Below are 20604 nucleotides of genomic sequence, written 5' to 3'. Positions count from 1 at the left end.
TTTTCAATCTCTGTTAGAACCTGGCAGTAACACGGACTGAGGCTCAGCCTTCAAATACTGCAGTGCCCGTGCATTTCTTTACACGCACACCAAAACAGCGCTGTTATTCCTAAATTTAATACGCCAGTAACCCTGTGTGCCCATGAACACCCCAACGCTGCCCCGTGCTTGTGAGTGTGCTCCCACCAGCACCTTACACCCGCAAACCCTCCCTTGACCGCCCTCATTCACCGCGCACGGGAAGCAGAGCTCCCAAATGATTCTTATTATGTTGCTGTGAACAAACATCATGCCACAAACAATGAGGGCTGCTCTGCCAGCACCCTCGCTATTACAGCATCCTCTGCCTTTGAACCGGCCTGCGGGCCTCCCCCCTGCCCTCAGCAGGAGCCTCGCACACACAGCAGCGGCCCGGCCGATGGCTCCGGGGCTTCCGCTCCGGACGGGGCCTCCGAGGGCGGGTGGTGGCGGCCTGGAGCTGGGGATGCCCCGGGAAGACCGGCGGCAGGAGCGGGGAAACCCAACGGGGAAACAGCGGCGGGGGGCACCGGGGCCGGGCCACTCGCACGCGTTGCCATGGCGACCGCAAGGCAGACGCGCTTGCGCCTGCGCAGGCGGAAGATGGACTCAACGGAAGTGCGTCATGGCGCTGAGCGCCGCACGCCGGAAGTGGGTTTGCCGCCGCTTCCTAGCCGGTGCGGGCCGTGTGGCGGGGCGGCCGCTCGGTTCCTCCCGTCTGTGGTGAGCGCGGCCCGGCCCGGCCCGGCCCCGCTTGCAACCATGGTGAAGCCACGCTACAAGGGGCGCAGCACCATCAACCCCTCCCGCGCCAGCACCAACCCCGGTACGTGCGTGAGGCAGGGGGGGACGCGGACCGGGCCGCGCCGGGCCCCGCTGGACCGGGCCTGACCTGGCGCTGTTTTGTGTCCGCAGATCGCGTGGGGGGCGCGGGAGGAAACAACATGCGGGACCGGGCCACCATCCGGCGCCTCAACATGTACCGGCAGAAGGAGCGGAGGTGAGCGCGGCTCGGCCCTGGCCTGGTACCGGGAGCACGGCAGCGGGGTCAATACCGCTGCCGGCCGTGCCGTGCGGACACCGGGCCTCGCTGGGCAAAGAGTGCGTTTCTCAGCGTGGCCTTCGGTGCTGGTGCGCTCAGGCTGTGGCAGAATGAAGCACTGCTCTAATGGAAGGTGTCCCTGCCCGTGGCAGAGGGTTGGAACTGGATGGGCTTTAAGGTCCCTTCCAACCCAAACCACTCTGTGATGTTTTCTGTCACACCGTGAGCTGAGAAGCCTTGTCTTGGGCTGTGGTGTGTGTCAGGGAATGCAGCTGGAAAACACATGGTGCAGAACATCTGGTGTGATCTCAGCGGAGGGTCACGCACCCCAAAATGTCCAGAATTCTTTCATTTCCCACAACAAAACCCAAAAGTTCACCTCAGAATGTCCAAAAAGCCTGACTTCCAAATGGCTCCTTTGCTGTGAGATGTCCCTTCACTGTGCTTGATGGTCGCTGGCTATGGAGCAGCTCCCACCTTGTAAACACGTGCCTCGGCCCTGGTGTAGATGCTGTGGGGCTTTCTGGGAGTCCTGGTTCAGATTGGCAGTTGTGGTTTGGTTTTGCCAGATTTCACTTTGTTTTGAGAGCAGCCTGGGGAATAGGTATTAAAAAAAACAATAAAATTGCTGAATTTAAGCCACATCTCAGCTTGGAAATTATCTTCTGATGAGTGCTCTGCACCAGCTGATGGGTAGAGCTAATTGAAAAGTTCCACATAAGCCCATGAGGAAAGGAATTGCACTTTGGTACCTTTTGCACCCCAGTAAATCATTCGTGGTCTGACACAAGAAGCCATCATGAAGAGCGCGGTAAAGCTGGAGTGAGACTTGAGCTGTCATAACTTCTGTCCTGGTGTTTAACTTAATGGCCTTTCCTGGCAGCACCATCCCTGCTGAGGAACTCAGGAGCACCAGTTCTACATGAAGGGTCTTTCTGGGTGTTGTGGATGTACTTGTGGTCTAGTGAACCGCAGTGCTAGTGGTGTGTGTACTGCTCTTGGATGTTTACACGTGTTCTCATTTTTCACTTAGAAACAAATACGGTAAAGTGATCAGGCCTCTACAGTATCAGTCAACAGTGGCACCAGGCACCGTTGCAAGAGTGGAACCAAATATTAAATGGTTTGGTGAGTTTCTTCCAACTTCAGACTCTGCAGCTTCAAAACTGTTGCTCTCTGTGGGTTTGGAGGGTGTTTGTTGCAGAATTGTGGTCTTGGTGCTGTGTGGGACAGGAACTGAAAACAAAGGTGAAGGCCCGTGGGTGTGGACACACGTGGACCTGTACTTTGGGTGTTTGCTTTCCACACGCTCCTCTAAAGGGTGGTTATTCTTTGCTCACATTGTGCTTTCTGTATGTTAAGTGTCTCAGGGATACTCTTAATGCTTTCTTGAAATGAAAGGGATTGGCTTATTTATGCTTATTTGGGGTTTATCTCAGGTAAAATCCTCTGTTTCTTGTCACTGGTAGCTCTGATTCCAGGCAAAGCATTAATACTTTATTAGTGTCCCCAGGTCTCTGAAGCAGTTACGCTGAGCAATGGTCAGGTGCAATGTGTGTTTTTACATGCAGGAAATACTCGTGTGATCAAGCAGTCGTCCTTACAAAAGTTTCAAGAGGAAATGGAAAATGTCATGAAAGATCCTTACAAAGTGGTCATGAAGCAAAAAAAGCTGCCGATGTCTCTTTTCTATGATCGCATTAAACCACATGTGGGTATTGTTCATTTGTACAGATACATTTAGTATAATGGCTTCACACTGAACAAAGGGAGACTGAGATGAGCTCTTAGGCAGAAGCTCTTCCCTGTGAGGGTGCTGAGGCGCTGGCACAGGGTGCCCAGAGAAGCTGTGACTGCCCCATCCCTGGCAGTGTTCAAGGCCAGGTTGGACACAGGAGCTTGGGGCAAGCTGCTCCAGTGGAAGGAGTCCCTGCCCATGGCAGGAGTTGGAGCTGGATGAGCTTTAAGGTCCCTTCCAACACAAACCATTCTATGATTTATCTGTGGACAATTGAGTTGCCTCTGTTCCATCTGGTGTAATGTCTTCTGGAAGCATTGGAAGGTGCAGTTGGAGCGGCTGACTTGGGGAGGGATGTTTTTGAGAGCCTAATGCTGTAGACATTGAATGTGAAGCCAAAGAAATTGTCCATTACTTCCCCCTTGTTTGGGAGAAGATCTATTATTTATTAGAAATTCTCATTAGAAAACTTAAACATCCCAGGTCTCAGTGGACCCGCTTAGAATACCTGTGGCAGCTTGCCACCCTCTGCTGTAATGCCTCTAATCATTCATGTGACAGAGGGACCTCTTTTGAGGATCCTTTGTACCACAGACACTCTCGTGTGATGAATTTGAACTCCAGGCTTTTTATCTCATGCATGCAGCCTTCATTTCTAGTGCATCAGGTTTTAGTTACTACCAGGTTTCTTTCGTGATGTCTGAACTATTCTTTTGGACCCTTGTGAGCTGTTTTTTTTTCAGATGGAAACTTCCCAGGTTTATGTCATAAAAATGTTGCTTAAATGAAGGGAAAAGTTATAAGAAACTAAAATGTGCATTACCAAAACAAATTGCTTCTTTCAGCAATGAATTGTATGCTGTTCCAAGAAAAGTTGGCATTCATTACAAGGCTTTAATATCTACAGTTTTGATTGTAATTACCTCTGACAAAAATCTGTGAATTTGGCCAGATTTGTGCACTTGTTAGAAAAATAAGAAATGATCAAAGATAGCAGCTGAATTTTCATCATTGTAGCTTTAATTACATTTGACATCATTTATGGGGAAAGAACTGAAGCATAGCTCTTTGGCAAGTGCACTGTGTTTTGTTGCTTATTAAATATCCACTGTGATGTTTTTCAAAGATTAAGCTGGAGAACTCAAACATTGTTAGGAAAATGCCTGTAACTCTGGTCACAGGTTGCAGAGTTGAGCTGAACTAAGGTCTTGTTCACTGCATGTCACGAGAGATGGAAAACACGGTGCTTGTGGGGGTTTTTATCAATCTCTTTTTCCTTAGACTTCCAGAGTTCACATTCTTGACACAGAAACATTTGAAACAACATTTGGCCCCAAGGCACAAAGGAAAAGACCAAATCTTTCTGCTAGTGATGTGCAGTCTCTGGTAGAGAATGCTGAAGCCTCATCAGGAGCTTATGATCAGGGCAAGGACCGAGACCTGGTGACAGAAGACACTGGTGTAAGGTAACTAGAAAGGAGAAATGATTTGTTGTTTCCATGTCTGGAAAGCCAGCTTCATTTTTAAAGAAGTATCTAGTCTACCCATGGACACTGTTTCTGTATGAGAGGAGGGAAAGTGAAATTAGCTGAATTTGGCATTTTTTTAATCCTCTTTTGCCCTGTGTATTTAACCAAATTGTTGTTTCCATGAGATTCCTGTGGCTTTATTCATAATTCCATCCTCACGTTTTGGGTTAGATAAGGGTCTAACCAGTGGACAGGTAGGGATCTTTGAAAGAGGGCATGTTTGTAGGATCTTTCTGCAAGGGATAGGGAGAGGGAGCTGAATCCCAGCTGTCTGTTACTTGGGCTCCATCTCCTCTTTTGTCTGTCAATGGCTGTAGAGAAGACAACACTGTAACGTTGTTACTGTGGCTGCTGATGTCTCTGGTAATCTACTTCCAGGGATGAAGCACAAGAGGATATATATCGGAAAGGACAGTCGAAAAGAATCTGGGGTGAGCTCTACAAGGTAAGTAACGTTTATAATTTGCAGCAGTCATGGCTGTCAGCCTTTACAAAGTCAGATGCTTCAGCGCAGCCTTGGATATCCTATACAACAATAATCAGAAAAGCTCTGAAAGCTGTTTATTGCTCCAATAGGGAAGCTTTGGTACAACTGGAATTTGCTATGAAGTTCCTTAGAAACGTTAAGACTTTTTCATGCAGAGATGTCCTGAGTTTGTCATTCCCTGGCCTGCTTCCCTGTCAGCCTACTTGAACTGACCAACTTGAAACCGTACACCCTTTTTCTGGTACCAATACAGTACATACACACAGAATTAGCCAGCTGTAGAGGAGAGCAGAGATTCAATTCAAACATCTTACTGGGCTCATGTCCCACTGGAATAGGCATCCTTAAAATAGATGATGCAGAGATGGACTGGCAGGGCAGTGGTGTTAACTCCTTTTGGATCCCTGGGACTTCGCCACAAATGAACCAGCCACATGCCCTGAAGTTTCTTCAGACTAAAACCAACTGGCAGTTTGATAGGGTCATTTTTGGAGGGCTCTGACCCTCAATTCCCTGTGAGCCACCTTGACTGCTAGAGAAATGGAGACAGACAATGAATTAGGACTTAAAGAACAGAGTGTTTGCGTGCTCTCAGTGCCTGTTAAGTGTGGAAGTGCTTGACTTTCTGCTCTGAATTTCTGGATGTGTATTAAAACCTTTTCATTTAGATCTGAAAGCCCTGGGAATGATAGAGCCAAACAGATTTCAGTAAAACCCTGCCAAAAATGCAGGAAAATGCTGTGAAACAAATTCATTTGGCTTGAAGCAAGTCATAAAATGACAGCTCCCTGCTGGAGATGCTTAGGGGGCTAGCAGCAGGTTCCTCCTTGGTTGTGTGTTTCATATTGGTCCAGAAAACATACTTTATATCCTGATCCTTTCTGAAATGGCAGGGTTGAATTGCTGAGGAATGGATGGTGAACTCTGGTTTTTGTCCACTGAAGCAACTGATTTTCCCATGTGGGTGCAGTGTTTTCTTTCCCAAGTGTTACAAGCATCTTCCTGGTGTGTAGAGCAGGTAAAAGCTGCTGAGGTGTCCAGTCTGGATGTGGTAGGGAGTTGGGAGAAAAGTGAGTGGAGTATCAATGGGTATTAGTCTGAGCTTCGCTACTCTATGAGGCAGTAACTGTTGATTGTGAAGGCTACAAGGTTTTTAGATGCAGTTTAGCAAATAACTAGTTTTCATTTTGAAGGACAGATGTCTGGCTTTCTGTAAAATCCTTTCCTTCTGTGTGTTTTTTTTTTTTTCCCCAGGTTATAGATTCATCAGATGTTGTTGTTCAAGTTCTTGATGCCAGGGATCCCATGGGTACTCGCTCCCCTCACGTGGAATCTTATCTTAAAAAGGAGAAACACTGGAAACATCTCATTTTTGTCCTGAACAAATGTGATCTTGTTCCTACCTGGGCTACTGTAAGCACATTCCTACTTGTTATTCCTTGGACTTTCGTTGTTCCTTTTGTAGCCTCTGCTTTAATTCTGTTGCCAGTCCTCATTCTCAAAGTGCACAATGTAACTGGGTCAATGGGAACTCTCTGCTTGCCTGCTATAAAAGTAACAATTACCATGTAAATCTGTCCAGGTTTGGCTGAGTTGAGCAACCCTCACCAGCCACAAATTCTCTACTTCCTCTGTCTGGATTTAACAGTTGAGCTGATGTCTCCAGAGTATGCTAAATGGTCGTGCACGTAAGATCCATATCCACCACAGCTGGTTTGCTTTATGTCTTTAAACTAATTAGTTTTAGCAGTGAAGGCGTTTTTGGGAAATGGCTTGTCTTTTAGAAAAACAATGCTGAGTGTTTTTAGCTATTGCCTCGCTGAAATGCTTCAGAGGTTCTTACACAGCAGTTTTCCTAGACAGTTGCATTTGTACCCAAGTGAAGATGCTGTGTACTTCTGCACCTAAGTAGATTGTTTCACCACCTCCACAGCACAGGGTTCCTGACCAAGTAATGTTTTCCTCTTTAGAAGCGCTGGGTGGCTGTCCTCTCCCAGGAGTATCCAACACTGGCTTTTCATGCCAGCCTCACAAACCCTTTTGGCAAAGGTGCTTTCATACAGCTTTTAAGGCAGTTTGGAAAGGTATGGAACCATTCAGGGGATTTCTGTTGTTTGGGCCGTGGGGGTTAGTGTGGAGTCTTGTGTTAGCATTTGGGCTTCAGTACATTCTCTATGGGCATGCTATCAACAACTTCATAAATAGAGCTCCCCTCTATGGAGAGAAAATGGAAAATAGTCCTTCAAATGCATTTAAAGTGTTTGTCAAACTGAGGAGATCCAGAAAGAGTGGGTTTCACCAGCATTCTGGCCTAGGTTTCTTGTAGACAGTGTCTCATAGACACTCCTAAGTCTCAGCTGAACGTGTAGAAGAAAAGAACGTATTTCACTCCCATTCATGTATGTGTATTCTGTTGAGGTATTCCTTTCCTTTTGTGTCTTCATCTATCCAAGATGTTGTCTTTAGATTACTGTCTCTTCAAGCCATATCTATATTCTGTCCACTCAGCCTAAATGGTTTCTAACTAAGGTGCTCACAAGTAATTTTAGAGCAGCCAGGAGCACAAGGGGATTATGTCTTACTTTTGAAACAGCAGATACTTTCTTCAGTGCTTGGAGTTCTTTGGTGGCAAGTTGGTTGTACCCTTATATATTTCTCTTGATAGAAATGAGAGCTTATCTCATTTTTTGATCTGGTGCTTAGGAGTCCCCTTTGCCTTTCAGTATAGAGGGAACAGTAGAACTGTAGTAACTCTATGAGGTGTTAAAAACATACTCTTTCTTAACAGTTACACTCTGACAAGAAGCAGATCAGCGTGGGGTTCATTGGTTACCCAAACGTTGGCAAAAGCTCAGTGATCAATACGTTACGGTCTAAGAAGGTCTGCAACGTGGCCCCTATTGCAGGGGAAACTAAGGTAGGAAGAGATCCCTCCATTAAAGATACAAATTAATTGTGTAAGTGTATTGTCAAAGGCAGACTTCCTATAAAATTAGCTCAATGACATTTTCAAGTCTTGCTCTTGAACTGTCTGGGCTACACAGCTGTGAGTCTGAGTAGCAGCTGGTTGACAGTCATTGCTCTGAAGCATTGCTGCTGGAAGCATTCTTGAGTTCCTGCTCTGCCTGTACTGTAGTGCTGTGATCCGAATGCTCAGCTTGCGCTGGCTCAGCGTCTGTGCTCTCCTACATCAAATGAGTTGCGTTTATTTGTGCTGTCAGGCTCTGTTAGTGCTGGTTTTCTAACTCTCTTCAAGAATGTGCCGGTAAACAAGAGAACAGAGTTACAGGAATCTCCTTTGCTAGCTTGTTCCTTTTACCCCTAAATGTCACAAGTTACGGCTTGTAGAAGTAGAAAACCATGGAATATCAGAGTTTGTTGTGATCTTAGTTTCCTCACCTTATTCCTGTGGGTTAATAGTTGGATGCAAACACCACAGGAATGGCTTTGAAACAGAAGGAGCAAGGTGGGATGTGCCTTGACTAGCTTACAGAGTTATATTCTATTTCTGTGTGTTAATACCAAGTTCCTAAGTCCTGTGTATTAAAAACATGCATTTAAAAAGCAGAGTGTGGAAGGAGGTAACATGGGGAACTACTGATCTCTTTCAGGTGTGGCAATACATTACCTTGATGCGGCGAATTTTCCTCATCGACTGCCCCGGTGTGGTTTATCCATCTGGAGACACAGAAACAGACATTGTGCTGAAGGGAGTGGTATGTGTCTGTGCAAAATGCTGGCAAATCCTTGCTGGTGTCAGTGTGATGGGTTCAAAATGAATGCACACTTTCCAAAGGGTTGATATTCCACCATTCATTTTCAGGTTCAAGTCGAAAAGATTAAGAGCCCTGAAGATCACATTAGTGCCGTGCTGGAAAGAGCCAAACCGGAGTACATCAGAAAGACGTACAAAATTGATTCCTGGAATGATACAGAAGACTTCCTTGAGAAACTTGCTTCTAGGACTGGAAAACTGCTAAAGGTGTGACAACGTTGTGTATTTGCAGGCTGGAAGAGCATGTGGCCTGTTCCTGACCAAGGGAAATAGGAATATTTCCATTATTTCCACGTAATAGAAAGGCAGTATGCCCTGCAAACATGGACATCAGCTGTTACTGTGATACTGTTTTCTTTCCAGGGTGGTGAGCCTGACCTGCAGACTGTGAGCAAGATGGTTCTTAATGACTGGCAGAGGGGCAGAATTCCCTTCTTTGTGAAGCCACCGAATGCAGAAACAGGTCCCCAGGTTAGAATGTGATGCTTGTGCCTCTTCTCACATACTTGTTTTGCCTCGTGGAGTGCCATGTGATTTGGGCAGTGCATGGCTTGGGCTCTGCCCAGTCTGGTGATTCAGGTGACACTTGAATTTGAGGACCAGGCAAGAATGCACTTTGCAGAGATGTCTGATCATTTTACACCACCTCACTGCCAGTAATGTCAGCAATTATCACATAGTTAGCTTGTCATCTTTCAAAGAGATAAAGTGGAAATCCCTGTAAGGGATGCTGGGCCAGACTTTGTGAACAATATATCCATTGCATGCTTTCTTTCCAGCCTCCTGCATTGGCAGCAGCTGTGACATCAAGCCAAGATAATAATGAGGAGAAAATCTCTGAGTCCCTAGAATCAAGTGTGGAGGCAGCAGAAGAGAAGAATAATACAGACACTGAAATCAAGCAGCTCATGTCCCATGTTCGGCAGAACTTTGGGAGGATTAATGTGGCACCTCAGTTCTCAGAAGAAGACCTGGTTCCTGTAGATGTGCCAGGCTTTGAAACAGACAATGATTCTTCTGGAGAGGAGGAGCAGGAAGAGGAGAAAGAGGAAAATGAGCAGCATCAAGACTTAGTAGAGGAGGAATCACAGGTGGCTGTACCAGGTGCCAAGGAGAGCTCTAAAGCAGTTCTTAAGGCTTTGGATGAGAAGATAGCAAAATACAAAAGATTTCTGGATAAAGCCAAAGCCAAGAGATTCTCAGCAATCAGGTATATGAATCTGTTCAGTGACTTGCCTATTTCACAGGGGGGGGAAGGGTTAATGTGATGCTGCTGTAGTTTCTCTCCATTCGTGACTTGCTTGGCTGGTTCTGCTGTGTTGCCCTACACAAGCTGCCACAGCTTAATCTAGTTTAGCCTTAAAAATCTGAACTTTGCCTAAGCAGCAGTTTGGTTTTGAAAGATTGTTCAGAGAAGTCCTATTTAGCAGCGTGACAAAGTGCTCTCTCTCCTGGAAAGCTGCTACTTACGCTATGGATTAGAAATCTGTTGGGTTTCTGGGTAGCAGCATTGGATCTCTCCTTGATGTTGGGTTCTTCCCTGAGCAGTAGCAGAGCTGCTGTCCTGCCTGAATACACCAGCTAGGTCTCCGTGCACATGCCTCTATCCTCGCTCTTCCAGCAGGCCCAGTTTTAGTGAAGCTCATTGTGAGGATTGAGATGTCAAGGTTAAGTGTTACATTTTGTCCCTTTGTGCAGCACACAAGCTCACTAACTCCAGAGGCAAGATTACCATGAGATGTTTTTTAGGTGCTAAGGCTGTTTCTTTGATGCTGGGATCCACTGCAGACTGATCACATCTCGGAGGTGGTATCATTCTGTGTTACGACATTCTTTCATTGCTTATTTTCTCTCTTGCAGAATCCCAAAGCAGCTGAGTGAAAAAGTGTTTGCAAAGTCCATGCAGAAGCCTGAAGAACCCAAAGAAACTGAAGACAGAGGTAAATCAAGATCAGTAGATGTTCTTAATCTACCTTTGGAAATGCTGTAAGCATGAGAAGAGAGTGAGTTAGGGGGAGAAGCGTTTGTTAGCCTCTGATTGCAAGTTTGGTTCCCTAAAGCTAGTTAAATCTTTCCATAGCTACCTTAAGGGCTCCCTGATGACCTTTGCTGTAGCCTTTCTGTAGAAGACTTCTCTGTAGAAGTCCCTCTGTTAGAGAACGAAGGTGGAGACAAATGTTGCATTTCCAAAAGAATGGTGCTATGGGGAGTTTGTGTTCCCCATGGTGTAATGTTACACAGAAGGGAGTGGAAGGGGTTTATGATGTTATAAAAGCACAGCAATACTCCAGGCTATAGGATTTACTGTGGTGACTTCAAGAGTCTGTGGCTTCAGTTTCCATCGTAAGTTTGATTAAAGGCAAAAATTACGTGGGAGAACCCTATTGTGCCAGGACTGTGAAGTTCTTCTGGACTTGCATGGGGCTTTAAGCAGTCTCAAGGGCAGTTTCATAGTACTAGTGAGTGATTTTCTGGTGAGGAACTTGCATGCTGTTTGCATAGAAGCTGTTGAAATACGACCAAAGGAATGCTTTGCTGAAGTAGATGGAATGATGACCCTAGTCTTAAGTTCTGCAAGCAGATTGGTGTTTTGGAAGGTGCCCCAATAGTGATCTCTGCTGTTTGCAGGCACCACAGAGAAGACAAGAAAAAGGAAAGCAGAAGAGGAAGATGATGATTTGGGTAAACAGCCATGCAAGAAACTCACATCCAAAGAAGTAAGTGTGTTTTCTTGTAGTACAACAAATGCGCAGAGTGCTAGAGCTGGCTTTTTGTGTACATAGATTGACCATTACCACATAAGGGCTTTGAGTCTGAACACTAATAGGAGGGAGTGAGCTCAGGGACTGTAGCTGAGTGTCCTGGTTTTGGTGTTTGGTTAAACCACAACGCTGAGGTTGGTTGAATGTGAAGACACGGTGACTTGCTGCTGACATGCAATGTGCAGGAGCATGTTCCAGCTGAGCAAGGACCCATAAAAGGGTCCAGCAGGTAACCACAATGGGAAGAGTGTTCAAGGGGAGACTTCTTTGTGAGTAATGGTCCTGCTTTCGGTGTTAACTGGTGCTGTGAAGAGAGCAGGGTCTAAATCCTGGGAGATGAGAGAATTTGGAAGTAGATGAGCAGTCCTGGTCTGTCTTCAGAGAAAGCCACTGCTGGTTTCCATTCATGTTAGTCAAACCTAAACTAATTTCAAATAAATTACGTACTGAGTGATATTGTCTGCAGGACTTTGAAAGGGATTTGTAAGTGAACTTATATGGTGTGTAAATGGTTTTTAGGGCATTGCTATGGGCTGTTAGGACAGTCAGAGGGGAGCAGATGGCCAAATTGGCAACCCTGTGCACATCACATTGCTTCTTGTAAAGCAGCTCTTGTAAAGATTAAAGTTACCTTCCTTTGTTTAAGAGCATGGGTAGGTTCCATGTAGAGGTCCATATGTTCACATCAGTAATGTTTCCTTTGAATTGATTCTATTTAAGTTATGTGGAACGCAAAGTGAATGGCATTTGAAAGCTGCAAACTAATCCAGGCTATGGATACTGTGGATTTGCTAATGTGGTTTGTGTGTATGTATTTGCTAATGTGGTTTGTGTGTATTTGCAGAGAAGACGAGCTGAGAGGCAGCAGCGCTCCAAGAAAGTCGGAGTCCGGTATTATGAAACTCACAACGTGAAAAATAAGAATAAGAACAAGAAAAAAACTGGCTTGGAGGGACAGAGATCAAAGCCCCAAAAACCCAAACATAAGCAATAATTGCTTATTCTATTAAATTTTACATAAAACAGCTCTAGTATGCAGTGGCTTTTTTTAATATGAAACTTGTACTTCCCATTCAAAGCCCAGTTTGAGTTGTCTGCCTCGTTCCCAGGAGTAGCATCTCGCTCTTTGTTTCTGCATCATCTGAAAGTCCTTTATGCAGTTGGAGATCCTGGTATTTCCACATCCCCGTCTGAGGCCAGTAAACACTGCATTGGCAAAACAGCTCCTGAAGTGGTATTTAGTGGTGGTGGCTGGTCTTGTTTGTTTGATTTTTCTGGAAAAATTCAGATTTATGGAGGTTTTTCATGTAATTACAGTAAGTTCTCTTTCCCATGACTGTTTGCTGGGTATAACCAGTTAGTTACACAGGTACCTCGAGTGAAGATTGCGTTTGCTTCCATTGAGAAGCAGTGCCTGGAATGGTTGTGTACCCCTTTGTTTCATTAGAAATAACCATGTATTTCTCATCCTAGTTACTGCTAATGGTACTGGCAGGGGATTTTGATGTACAATTAACACCAACATGCACCTACTCAAGGAAACAACCCCTCAAACACCCTGCCCAAGAATGACCTGACTGATTCGTGGTGAATGGGACTTAGATTTATTGTAGATGCTTTGTATATGGTTTCCCGTACTTTATATGACATTTTCAAAGTAATAATGTTACAGAGATGCTTGCATGTAGAAATGTTTATTGCTTTGAAGGTCATGTAGCATGTTACCAACAGGCAAGTCCCAGCCATGCTTGCTGTTCAAAGAGCTGAATGCTGAGACAGCATTGAAAAAGGGTGCAGTAATTAATGAAGCCCTTGAAATTCAACTCTTCAAGAGACAAAGAAGGACAGAACACAATTGTGCTGCCTTCAGTTACCGGTAAGTGAAAATTCAAGCTTGTTTTACGAAGACAACTCTTTGTTACTAATTGCAAACTTCTTGCTCTGACAGCTCTTCTGAATGCTGCCTGGAGGATAAGAACAAAATCTACTTATTTGGTGCAATGATGCTTTCAAGTTGTGCCTGAAAAACAAACGAGACAGTAAGTCAAATTAGATTCAACGTAAAAAATAAACCCACGTTGCTGTAAAGTAATAAATTATCTGTTTGATATTCAAAGCAAGGAGCTGAGGGATGCTGCAATACTTTAAGCAAAGCAGGCTGGGATTGTTTTTTCCCTGAGCTATCCCATTCCTTACTACACATTTTATAAATTAGCTTTTTGCTCTTGGCATACACACTTGTTGCATTCTGAGAAGAAAAGAGCTGGCATTGGTTCCGTACAATGAAAGAGCCGTTTAATAATGTAAAGCACTGAAGAGGAAATTAAATAAAAGCTGTTGAAACAGTGGTCCGAATTCTCTGATTTCAGGCTGGACTATGTTAGCTAAATTAAATATTTGGCTCTCTAGTATTTGGAACACAAACCCTGGAACAAAAGTATCTGGGAACAGCGAGTTTTGCAGTTACAGAGACAACTTGACGCCCAATTAGTAGATTTATCGGAGAGCTACTCGTGCTCAGGGAGCATGTTGTGTGTGAAGCATTCAGGACTCCTGGGTTGTCCTCTTCCAGAGCTGCCATGAAAAAGAAGTGACAGCAGTGTATTCACGGCTGTTGGAGTACTTCAGGAAACATGGGTTCTGTGGCAATGCATATTTGATCTGAGTTACTCCATCTTCCACCCTAGAACATTTCAAGATGGCTTGAAGGAGTCAGTGGTTTAGAAAGGAGAAACTGTAGGGTACAGATAAGGAGAGCAGCTCAGTGTAAAGGAAAAAGAACCCCAGACTGGTTTGTGTTGGAAAGGACCTCAGAGCTCCTCCAGTTCCAACCCCCTGCCACGGGCAGGGACACCTTCCACTGGAGCAGCTTGCTCCAAGCCCAGTCCTGCCTGGCCTTGAACACTGCCAGGGATGGGGCAGCCACAGCTTCTCTGGGCACCCTGTGCCAGCGCCTCAGCACCCTCACAGGAGAGAACTTGTGTCTAAGAGCTCATCTCAGTCTCCGCTCTAATCGTTCTTTAGCTGTATCCAGAAACATTTAACGTTTAGGGTAACATTTTGTCTTTACTCGCTGGGATTTTTTCCTTTCAAAAGCAAAGTAACGAGCAGAAGCTGTTTTCACCAAAGCAGCATGCACAAAATTGCTCCTGTAATTATTTAGTCCCTGCTGCGTAAGTACACAATTGTTCCTATTATGCAATATTTAATGTTAAATGGTGCAGCTTGTTATCAGGGAATCAACTGTAATGGCCAGCAGCAAAGGAACAAAACATCTCAACTTGCCTGCACTAGATTTTCTGATTTGTAGCTGGGAAGGGGTGGTGCTGCCATTGTAACCTCACAGTCTTGTTGTGCAGGAGCAGATTCCTGGAGTATTGGTCAAGTTTGAAGCATCTGACTGTAACAGTTCATCATTTTCTGAACAAATTCTGCCCTCTCCCTGGCAAACGTCTGTGCATGAGTAGAATTTGGGTATTTTCACCTGCTGTTTGCATCATCAGGTTTACTGATAGTGACCGGTTACTGAGTGAGCAAGGAAGCAGAGAATGCGAAAGCACTATTTTTCCCATTTCAGTGAGAATTTAAAGGAAGCAGAACATTAATGCAAACACCTCCATAAATGTAACACTTCTGAACCCATAAGGAGAAAGTTATTTCTGTGTCTTTCTAACTACAAACTGTGAAGTTTTACCATTGCTACTTGAAATGGTCTTTTTGTTTTTAACTAACCTTCAGCTGCTGATTGGTTCTTTTCAGGACCTGCACCTCTTCAGTGTGTTTCTTTTCTTCTATCTGCCTCCTTTCATTTTCCCGTTTTTCAATAGCTTCACATTTAGCTTTCTGGTCACTCACTTGTGCTTCCAGCTCCCGCTTTTCCTCTTCTAGCTCTGCAATCTTGAAGAAGAGTATAGATCCCTCAGGTTTAGTTGATTAATAATCAATATTCAGTTAAGATGGGACAAAGCTCTACATTGTACAGTCTTTATCACGTCCCAGACATAATAGCACATCATTTACTCAATGCAATTAAGCCCTAGGAAAGCGAACAAGTATTCTGATGATCTTTACTGCCATCCAGTGGCAATAGAAATAACTGGTTTCATATAAAGCTTTACACGTACTATCCCTACGCTGTACCACGCGACAGCAAACTCACAGCCCAGCTTACTCTTTTTATCATGTCAGATTTGCCGTGCTCAGCTTGCAGTGCCTTCCGCATGCCAAACGCAACGCTGCTCTCGTACAGCGTCTGGTAAGCAGCGATGGTCATCTGGATTTCATCCCTGACCCGAAGCAGGAGCAGTCCTCGCTCGGCACAGTTGATCGTGACTTCTCGGATCAGTTCATCTTTAAAGCAAGGGTACCACAGTCTAGTTAGTCATTTATCTGGGAATCCTGGATTCACACGGGGCCCCAAGCTTTGTTGTCTTTCACCCATTCTCTGCACCACAAAAGCAGCATGGGTTTAGTACAGACAGTAAAGTTACTTTCCTTTGTATGCTGGCATGTAAAAGCAGAGTGGTGATATAGAACCTGTGGTCACAACAGTGATAGTGATCCACTGGAGCTGTAAAAGCAAGTGCCTAAAACACTGTAATGATTTCTTGCAGGGGAAGCTTACAGTAGAGCCAAGAGCCTCCAGAAGAGTCCTGCTCAATCTCAGCACCATGTCAGCAGAGGGTGTAAGTCTTTAACAGTTACACAGCCTTTCAAGTTATTTAAAACTATTGGGTTAAGTACAACTAAGGGATTTATTATGCTTGTTTGCAATTTTTACTGCTTTACAACATGTCTTTTGAGTAATACGGTCTGTAGAGAAGCTGACAGCTTCAGCAAGCGCTGAAGTGCTGATCCCTGACAAGGAAGGCAAGGGCAGTGTGCCCTTCCCGGTGGTCCCTACCCTATGGGCTGTGTTAAGCCTCCTTGGAGGAGGAGCATAGCGGCTGTGGGAGCTGCAGGGGGGGCACTGACCGAAGCACTGGGAGTAGAGCTCCCTGCGCACGGGGCAGATGCCCGTCTCCCGTGCCTGCCTCTGCTGCAGCCGCAGGTCCAGCTGCTCCTGCAGGTGAACGACGTCCAGGCGGGTGCTGGGCGTGCTGGACACCTCCTGCACCCACAGCGTGTTGTCCTCCGTCCATTCCCTGCCAGGAGAAGCACGGGCTATTACCGGCCACGCCGGGCACTGCCAGGCACTGGGGGGGGGGGGAGCCCGGCTCCGCTCCGCTCCGCTCCGCTCCGCTCACCGCGGCGGCAGGATGGCGTTGAGGAGCTCCCGCGTCTGCTTCCCGGCCTCGGCGGCCGTGCTGGGCAGCGGGACGGGCCCCGTCGGGGCGGGCGGCGCCGAGGGTGTCGCCTGCAGCGGGGGGGCCTGCGGAGAAAGCAGAGCGTGGTAGGCAAGGGTGGGGCGGGGCGGGGCTCTCGCTCGGCCCGGTCCCGCTCACCCCGGGGGAGCGCTTCTCCGTGCGGCGGCGGACGAGCAGCGGCGGGTTGTACCGCAGCAGCGAGTCCGGCGGCGGCATCATGGCGGCCTCGGATGCAGCTGTCGCTATGGCAACGGCGCTGCGCGAGGGGCGCCTGCGCGGTTGAACGCGGTTGTGCGCAGGCGCAGAAGTGCCTGAGGGCGGTGCGGCGCGAGGCGGAAGTGCTTCCGAGCACCGGAAGCGGGGCGCGCTTCGCTGTGTGGCTGCCGGCGGCGCCATGGAGGCGGAGGGCGAGCGGCGGCGGGAGCGGAGGCGCCGGGACGTGGCGGTGAAGGCCGAGAAGCGGAGCCCCCGGCGCTCCGCCTCCCGCTCGGCGCGGGGCAGCCAATCTCCGCCGGCCGAGGAGCGGCGGGGCCCGGCCGGGCCGCGCCAGGGCAGGAGCAGCAGGTAGGGCCGGGCCCGGTGGCTCAGGGCCTTGCGCGACGCCCTGCCCGGCTCCGCTCCTCATTCTTGCGCTCGTTGCTTTAAAGGTCGCCCAAGAGGAAGAGCAAGTCCGGGCGGAGGAGCCGGTCCCCGCGCGGCAGGAGGAGCCGCAGCCCGCACCACGCTGCCGTGAAGGTGAAGCAGGTAATTGGCGTTGTCGGTAGCACCGAGGCCCGGTCCTGCCCGCGGAGGTGTTAGCGGGGGCCTTGCGCGCTTCGGGACTCTGTCCGACAGCGGTTCCTGTGGGACTCGGCCGTGAGAGGTACGCATTACAGCATCCCAGCCTGGTTTGGGTTGGAAGGGGCCTTAAAGCTCATCCAGTTCCCACCCCTTGCCCCAAACAGGGACACCTTCCATTAGAGCAGCGTGCTCCAAAATGACTTATCAGCTGGCAGTTACGTTCCACGAGTCCTTGTAGTGTGCAGCGTCAGGAGGAGGGTCCTGGCAGTTTAAGAGCTCTTGCTGCCCACCCCAGGCTTTGCCAGAAGTTCACATGTGTGCATGAACCCAGCCTGTGTCCTCATGCAAGCCACTTCTGCGAGGTCCTTTGCCCAGTGCAGATGATGCATTGCACGGTTGCTTGATCTCTCTTTGGTGTGAACTGTGGGAATCTAGATAGCTTGGCACGGAAGGCAGTTTCTCTCATGTAGCGGTAGATCCGCAGATAGCGTCCAAGTGTGTGTTTTCCATGTGTAGGATTGTGATTTGCTTAAAAGCTGAGGTAGATTCGCTGCTGTTTCGTGCCAGTTCCGCCTGCGTTGCTGTAAGTGATTCTTCATTCCAGGAGCGAGATGATCACTGCCGGCGAGGAAACGAGGAACGAAAGCAGAGATACCCATCGGAACCAGAGCACAGGAGAGACAGGAGCGGTGACAGAGACAGACACAGAGACCACGCAGACAGAAGGAAGAACCTGAATGAGCGGCCTGGAGTCCGTGGCCACGAGCGAGAGAGGGATGTCCACAACATCCGTGAGCAGCAAGCAGAGAGGGAGTTTTACAACGAGAGGAGACGAGAGCATCGACAAAACAACCAAAGCAGTGGCGTTGAGCAGAAACCAGAACTGGGGCAGTCTGATAACAAACCTAAAGAAAAACCTGCTGTGAAGAAAGAGAAGCCAAGCTTTGAACTGTCGGGGGCACTGCTGGAGGACACCAACACTTTCCGAGGCGTGGTGATCAAGTACAGCGAGCCCCCTGAAGCTCGCATTCCGAAGAAGCGCTGGCGCCTTTATCCCTTCAAAAACGATGAGTTTCTGCCAGTCATGTACATTCACAGGCAGAGTGCTTATCTGCTGGGCAGGCACCGCAGGATCGCAGATATTCCCATCGACCACCCCTCCTGCTCGAAGCAGCACGCTGTGTTTCAGTACCGGTAAGTACCTGCTGATGAAACAGGATTATTCAGGAAGGAGAAAGAAAAGCAAGCAAACCCCCCTGGATGTGCATGGTTGAGAGGTACGAGTTTGCTGTAAAGTACATTAGAGATGGGATTTATGGTGGCTGCTGCACATCATCCTAGCAGTAATCAAAGCCATCTGTAATTCCTCCTATTTAACCACAAGCAGCCTTTTAGTAAGACAGATGACACAGCAGGGTTAGACAGAGCTGATGTGTATCCTAACTGGAATGATTTGGCAGGTGTAATTGGCAGTAAAAGTGTTTGAGAAAGAGGTTTTATCCATGTGGCCTTTCACAGCAACGTGTGCCCGTCTCCTCTGGAGCAGCGGGGGTTGCCTGCTGCTGAAGACAAAGATGCTCTCGTAGGGCACAGCCATCTGTTCTGGTGTAGGAATTGCTTTATTATATCACCAGAAGTTTTAGGAGGTGATGCAGTCTCAGAATCTGCTCAGTCTCACAGTTTCCCATTGCTTTCATCAGGCTTGTTCCAATCTCTGTGAGTGCAGATGAGTATTTAACTGCACTGGGGAACCCGTCTGCTTTCGGAGCGTGCTTCCTTTCTGGCTCTTGTCATCGAATGGGTGTTGTTTTGTTTCACCAGGCTCGTGGAGTACACCCGTGCCGATGGTACCGTTGGCCGCAGAGTGAGGCCCTACATCATCGACCTGGGCTCTGGGAATGGCACTTTCCTGAACAACCAGCGGATTGAGCCGCAGCGCTACTATGAACTGAAGGAGAAGGATGTGCTCAAGTTTGGGTTCAGCAGCAGGGAATACGTTCTTCTCCATGAATCCTCGGATAAATCCGAGGCCAACACAAAGGACGATGATGATGACGATGAGAAGGAGGAAGAGTCTGACAGTTAACAGATGAGGAGGGAAAGGGAAGGGGCAGGAGAGAGAAATTGCAGTTGAACATGCGTTGGAGCATCACAGCACTGATGCCTCTTATTGCCTTAAAGTCCTTTTTCCGTTGCTGTTCTGTTCTCATAGTTTATTCTGGGGGACTTCCCTGATTATTCATTTCTGATAGTTCTGCATATTGGGAAATACAGCTTCTCTTTGTTCTTTTTTCTTTGCTTTCCCTCCTCAACAAGCAGAAGAGCACCTGGATGTGAAAGCTCTGATGCTGGGAGGACTCCACAGATGTTGAAGGACATTTCTGCCAGGAAATGACTTGGAACACAGCTGGTGTATTTAAAATTATTTTTATTGACTGTTTTGTCATAGCCCTTTGAAAATGCTCCTTAACAGAAATCTTAGTTAGAAAGTAACCCCATGAGTTTTGTAACACATCGTGTTCCCTAGTTTGCCAAATTCCTTTGCCCGGTAGGAATTCTGGACAGGAGAATTTACCTGGCTGGCTACTAATGAGGTGGAGAAGTTGGTATGCGCTGGGCACTTGGTTTGCCTTGTGAGGGTATTTCACTGGAATTCACCACCCAAAAATCACGAGGCAAGTTGAAGTCAGTCTTCCTGGGGCTTCAGGTGCTGCCCGTGTGGTTTGGGAGCCGAGATCTGGGTCATCTTCCCCCACATGGTGGGAATATGCTGGATATCAAGTGTTAGGGGCTGGAGCCTTTATTTCTGGCACCACCCCAGCCCACAAATAAGTTCTCCTTGGTTTTGTTCGCATTACACAAAGACCTTCTATGTGGTGACTTGTTTCAACCCGAGTTTGCACTATTTTTCTTTTGATAAAGAAAATACACAAATCACTTGTTTAAAATACTCCCCCCCCCGCCCCGTGAAACAAGGCTTTAAGAAGAGGATGAACAGTTCCACTCCCTCAAGTACATGCATCTTTGGATGTCTTCCCCCCACCCCATGGCTTCACACTGTAAGAAACATGCATTTTCCACGCTGCTCCCAGTGGATGTTTGTTCCGTGGTCGCGGGCTCTCTGACCTGTGCTCATGTGCTGTGCACACGTTGCACACGTTACACGC

General features: G+C 47.4%; 3 protein-coding genes across 3 annotated transcripts; 2 read left to right on the top strand and 1 right to left on the bottom strand.

Moving 5' to 3' along the window:
- The first annotated feature begins 769 nt into the window (after nucleotides 1–769).
- On the top strand, nucleotides 770–12376 carry GNL2 (G protein nucleolar 2). The gene is made up of 16 exons (XM_057403514.1): nucleotides 770–844; nucleotides 934–1018; nucleotides 2094–2188; nucleotides 2632–2771; nucleotides 4080–4264; nucleotides 4706–4772; nucleotides 6069–6227; nucleotides 6785–6898; nucleotides 7603–7731; nucleotides 8426–8530; nucleotides 8638–8796; nucleotides 8953–9060; nucleotides 9369–9799; nucleotides 10450–10529; nucleotides 11218–11306; nucleotides 12196–12376. The coding sequence occupies exons 1-16, from the start codon at nucleotides 781–783 to the stop codon at nucleotides 12343–12345; spliced, it is 2160 nt and encodes a 719-aa protein (XP_057259497.1). The 5' UTR covers nucleotides 770–780; the 3' UTR covers nucleotides 12346–12376.
- A 650-nt stretch (nucleotides 12377–13026) lies between these two features.
- On the bottom strand, nucleotides 13027–16885 carry DNALI1 (dynein axonemal light intermediate chain 1). Its single transcript, XM_057403520.1, has 6 exons — nucleotides 16796–16885; nucleotides 16598–16722; nucleotides 16326–16495; nucleotides 15523–15701; nucleotides 15084–15248; nucleotides 13027–13371 (listed from the first exon to the last, which is right to left on the bottom strand). Exons 1-6 carry the CDS (start codon nucleotides 16874–16876, stop codon nucleotides 13336–13338), a joined length of 756 nt encoding a protein of 251 aa, XP_057259503.1. The 5' UTR covers nucleotides 16877–16885; the 3' UTR covers nucleotides 13027–13335.
- A 105-nt stretch (nucleotides 16886–16990) lies between these two features.
- Nucleotides 16991–19862, top strand: SNIP1 (Smad nuclear interacting protein 1). The gene is made up of 4 exons (XM_057403516.1): nucleotides 16991–17221; nucleotides 17305–17401; nucleotides 18042–18631; nucleotides 19259–19862. Exons 1-4 carry the CDS (start codon nucleotides 17052–17054, stop codon nucleotides 19521–19523), a joined length of 1122 nt encoding a protein of 373 aa, XP_057259499.1. The 5' UTR covers nucleotides 16991–17051; the 3' UTR covers nucleotides 19524–19862.
- Nucleotides 19863–20604: the final 742 nt, after the last annotated feature.

This window comes from Pezoporus wallicus, unplaced genomic scaffold (genome assembly GCF_028554395.1).
Source record: "Pezoporus wallicus isolate ANWC-B61680 ecotype Strahan unplaced genomic scaffold, APGP_CSIRO_Pwel_v1 contig_8232, whole genome shotgun sequence".
Taxonomy (NCBI): domain Eukaryota; kingdom Metazoa; phylum Chordata; class Aves; order Psittaciformes; family Psittacidae; genus Pezoporus; species Pezoporus wallicus.
Note: the sequence above shows the minus strand (reverse complement) of the source record. Positions and strands in the feature narration are given on the sequence as shown.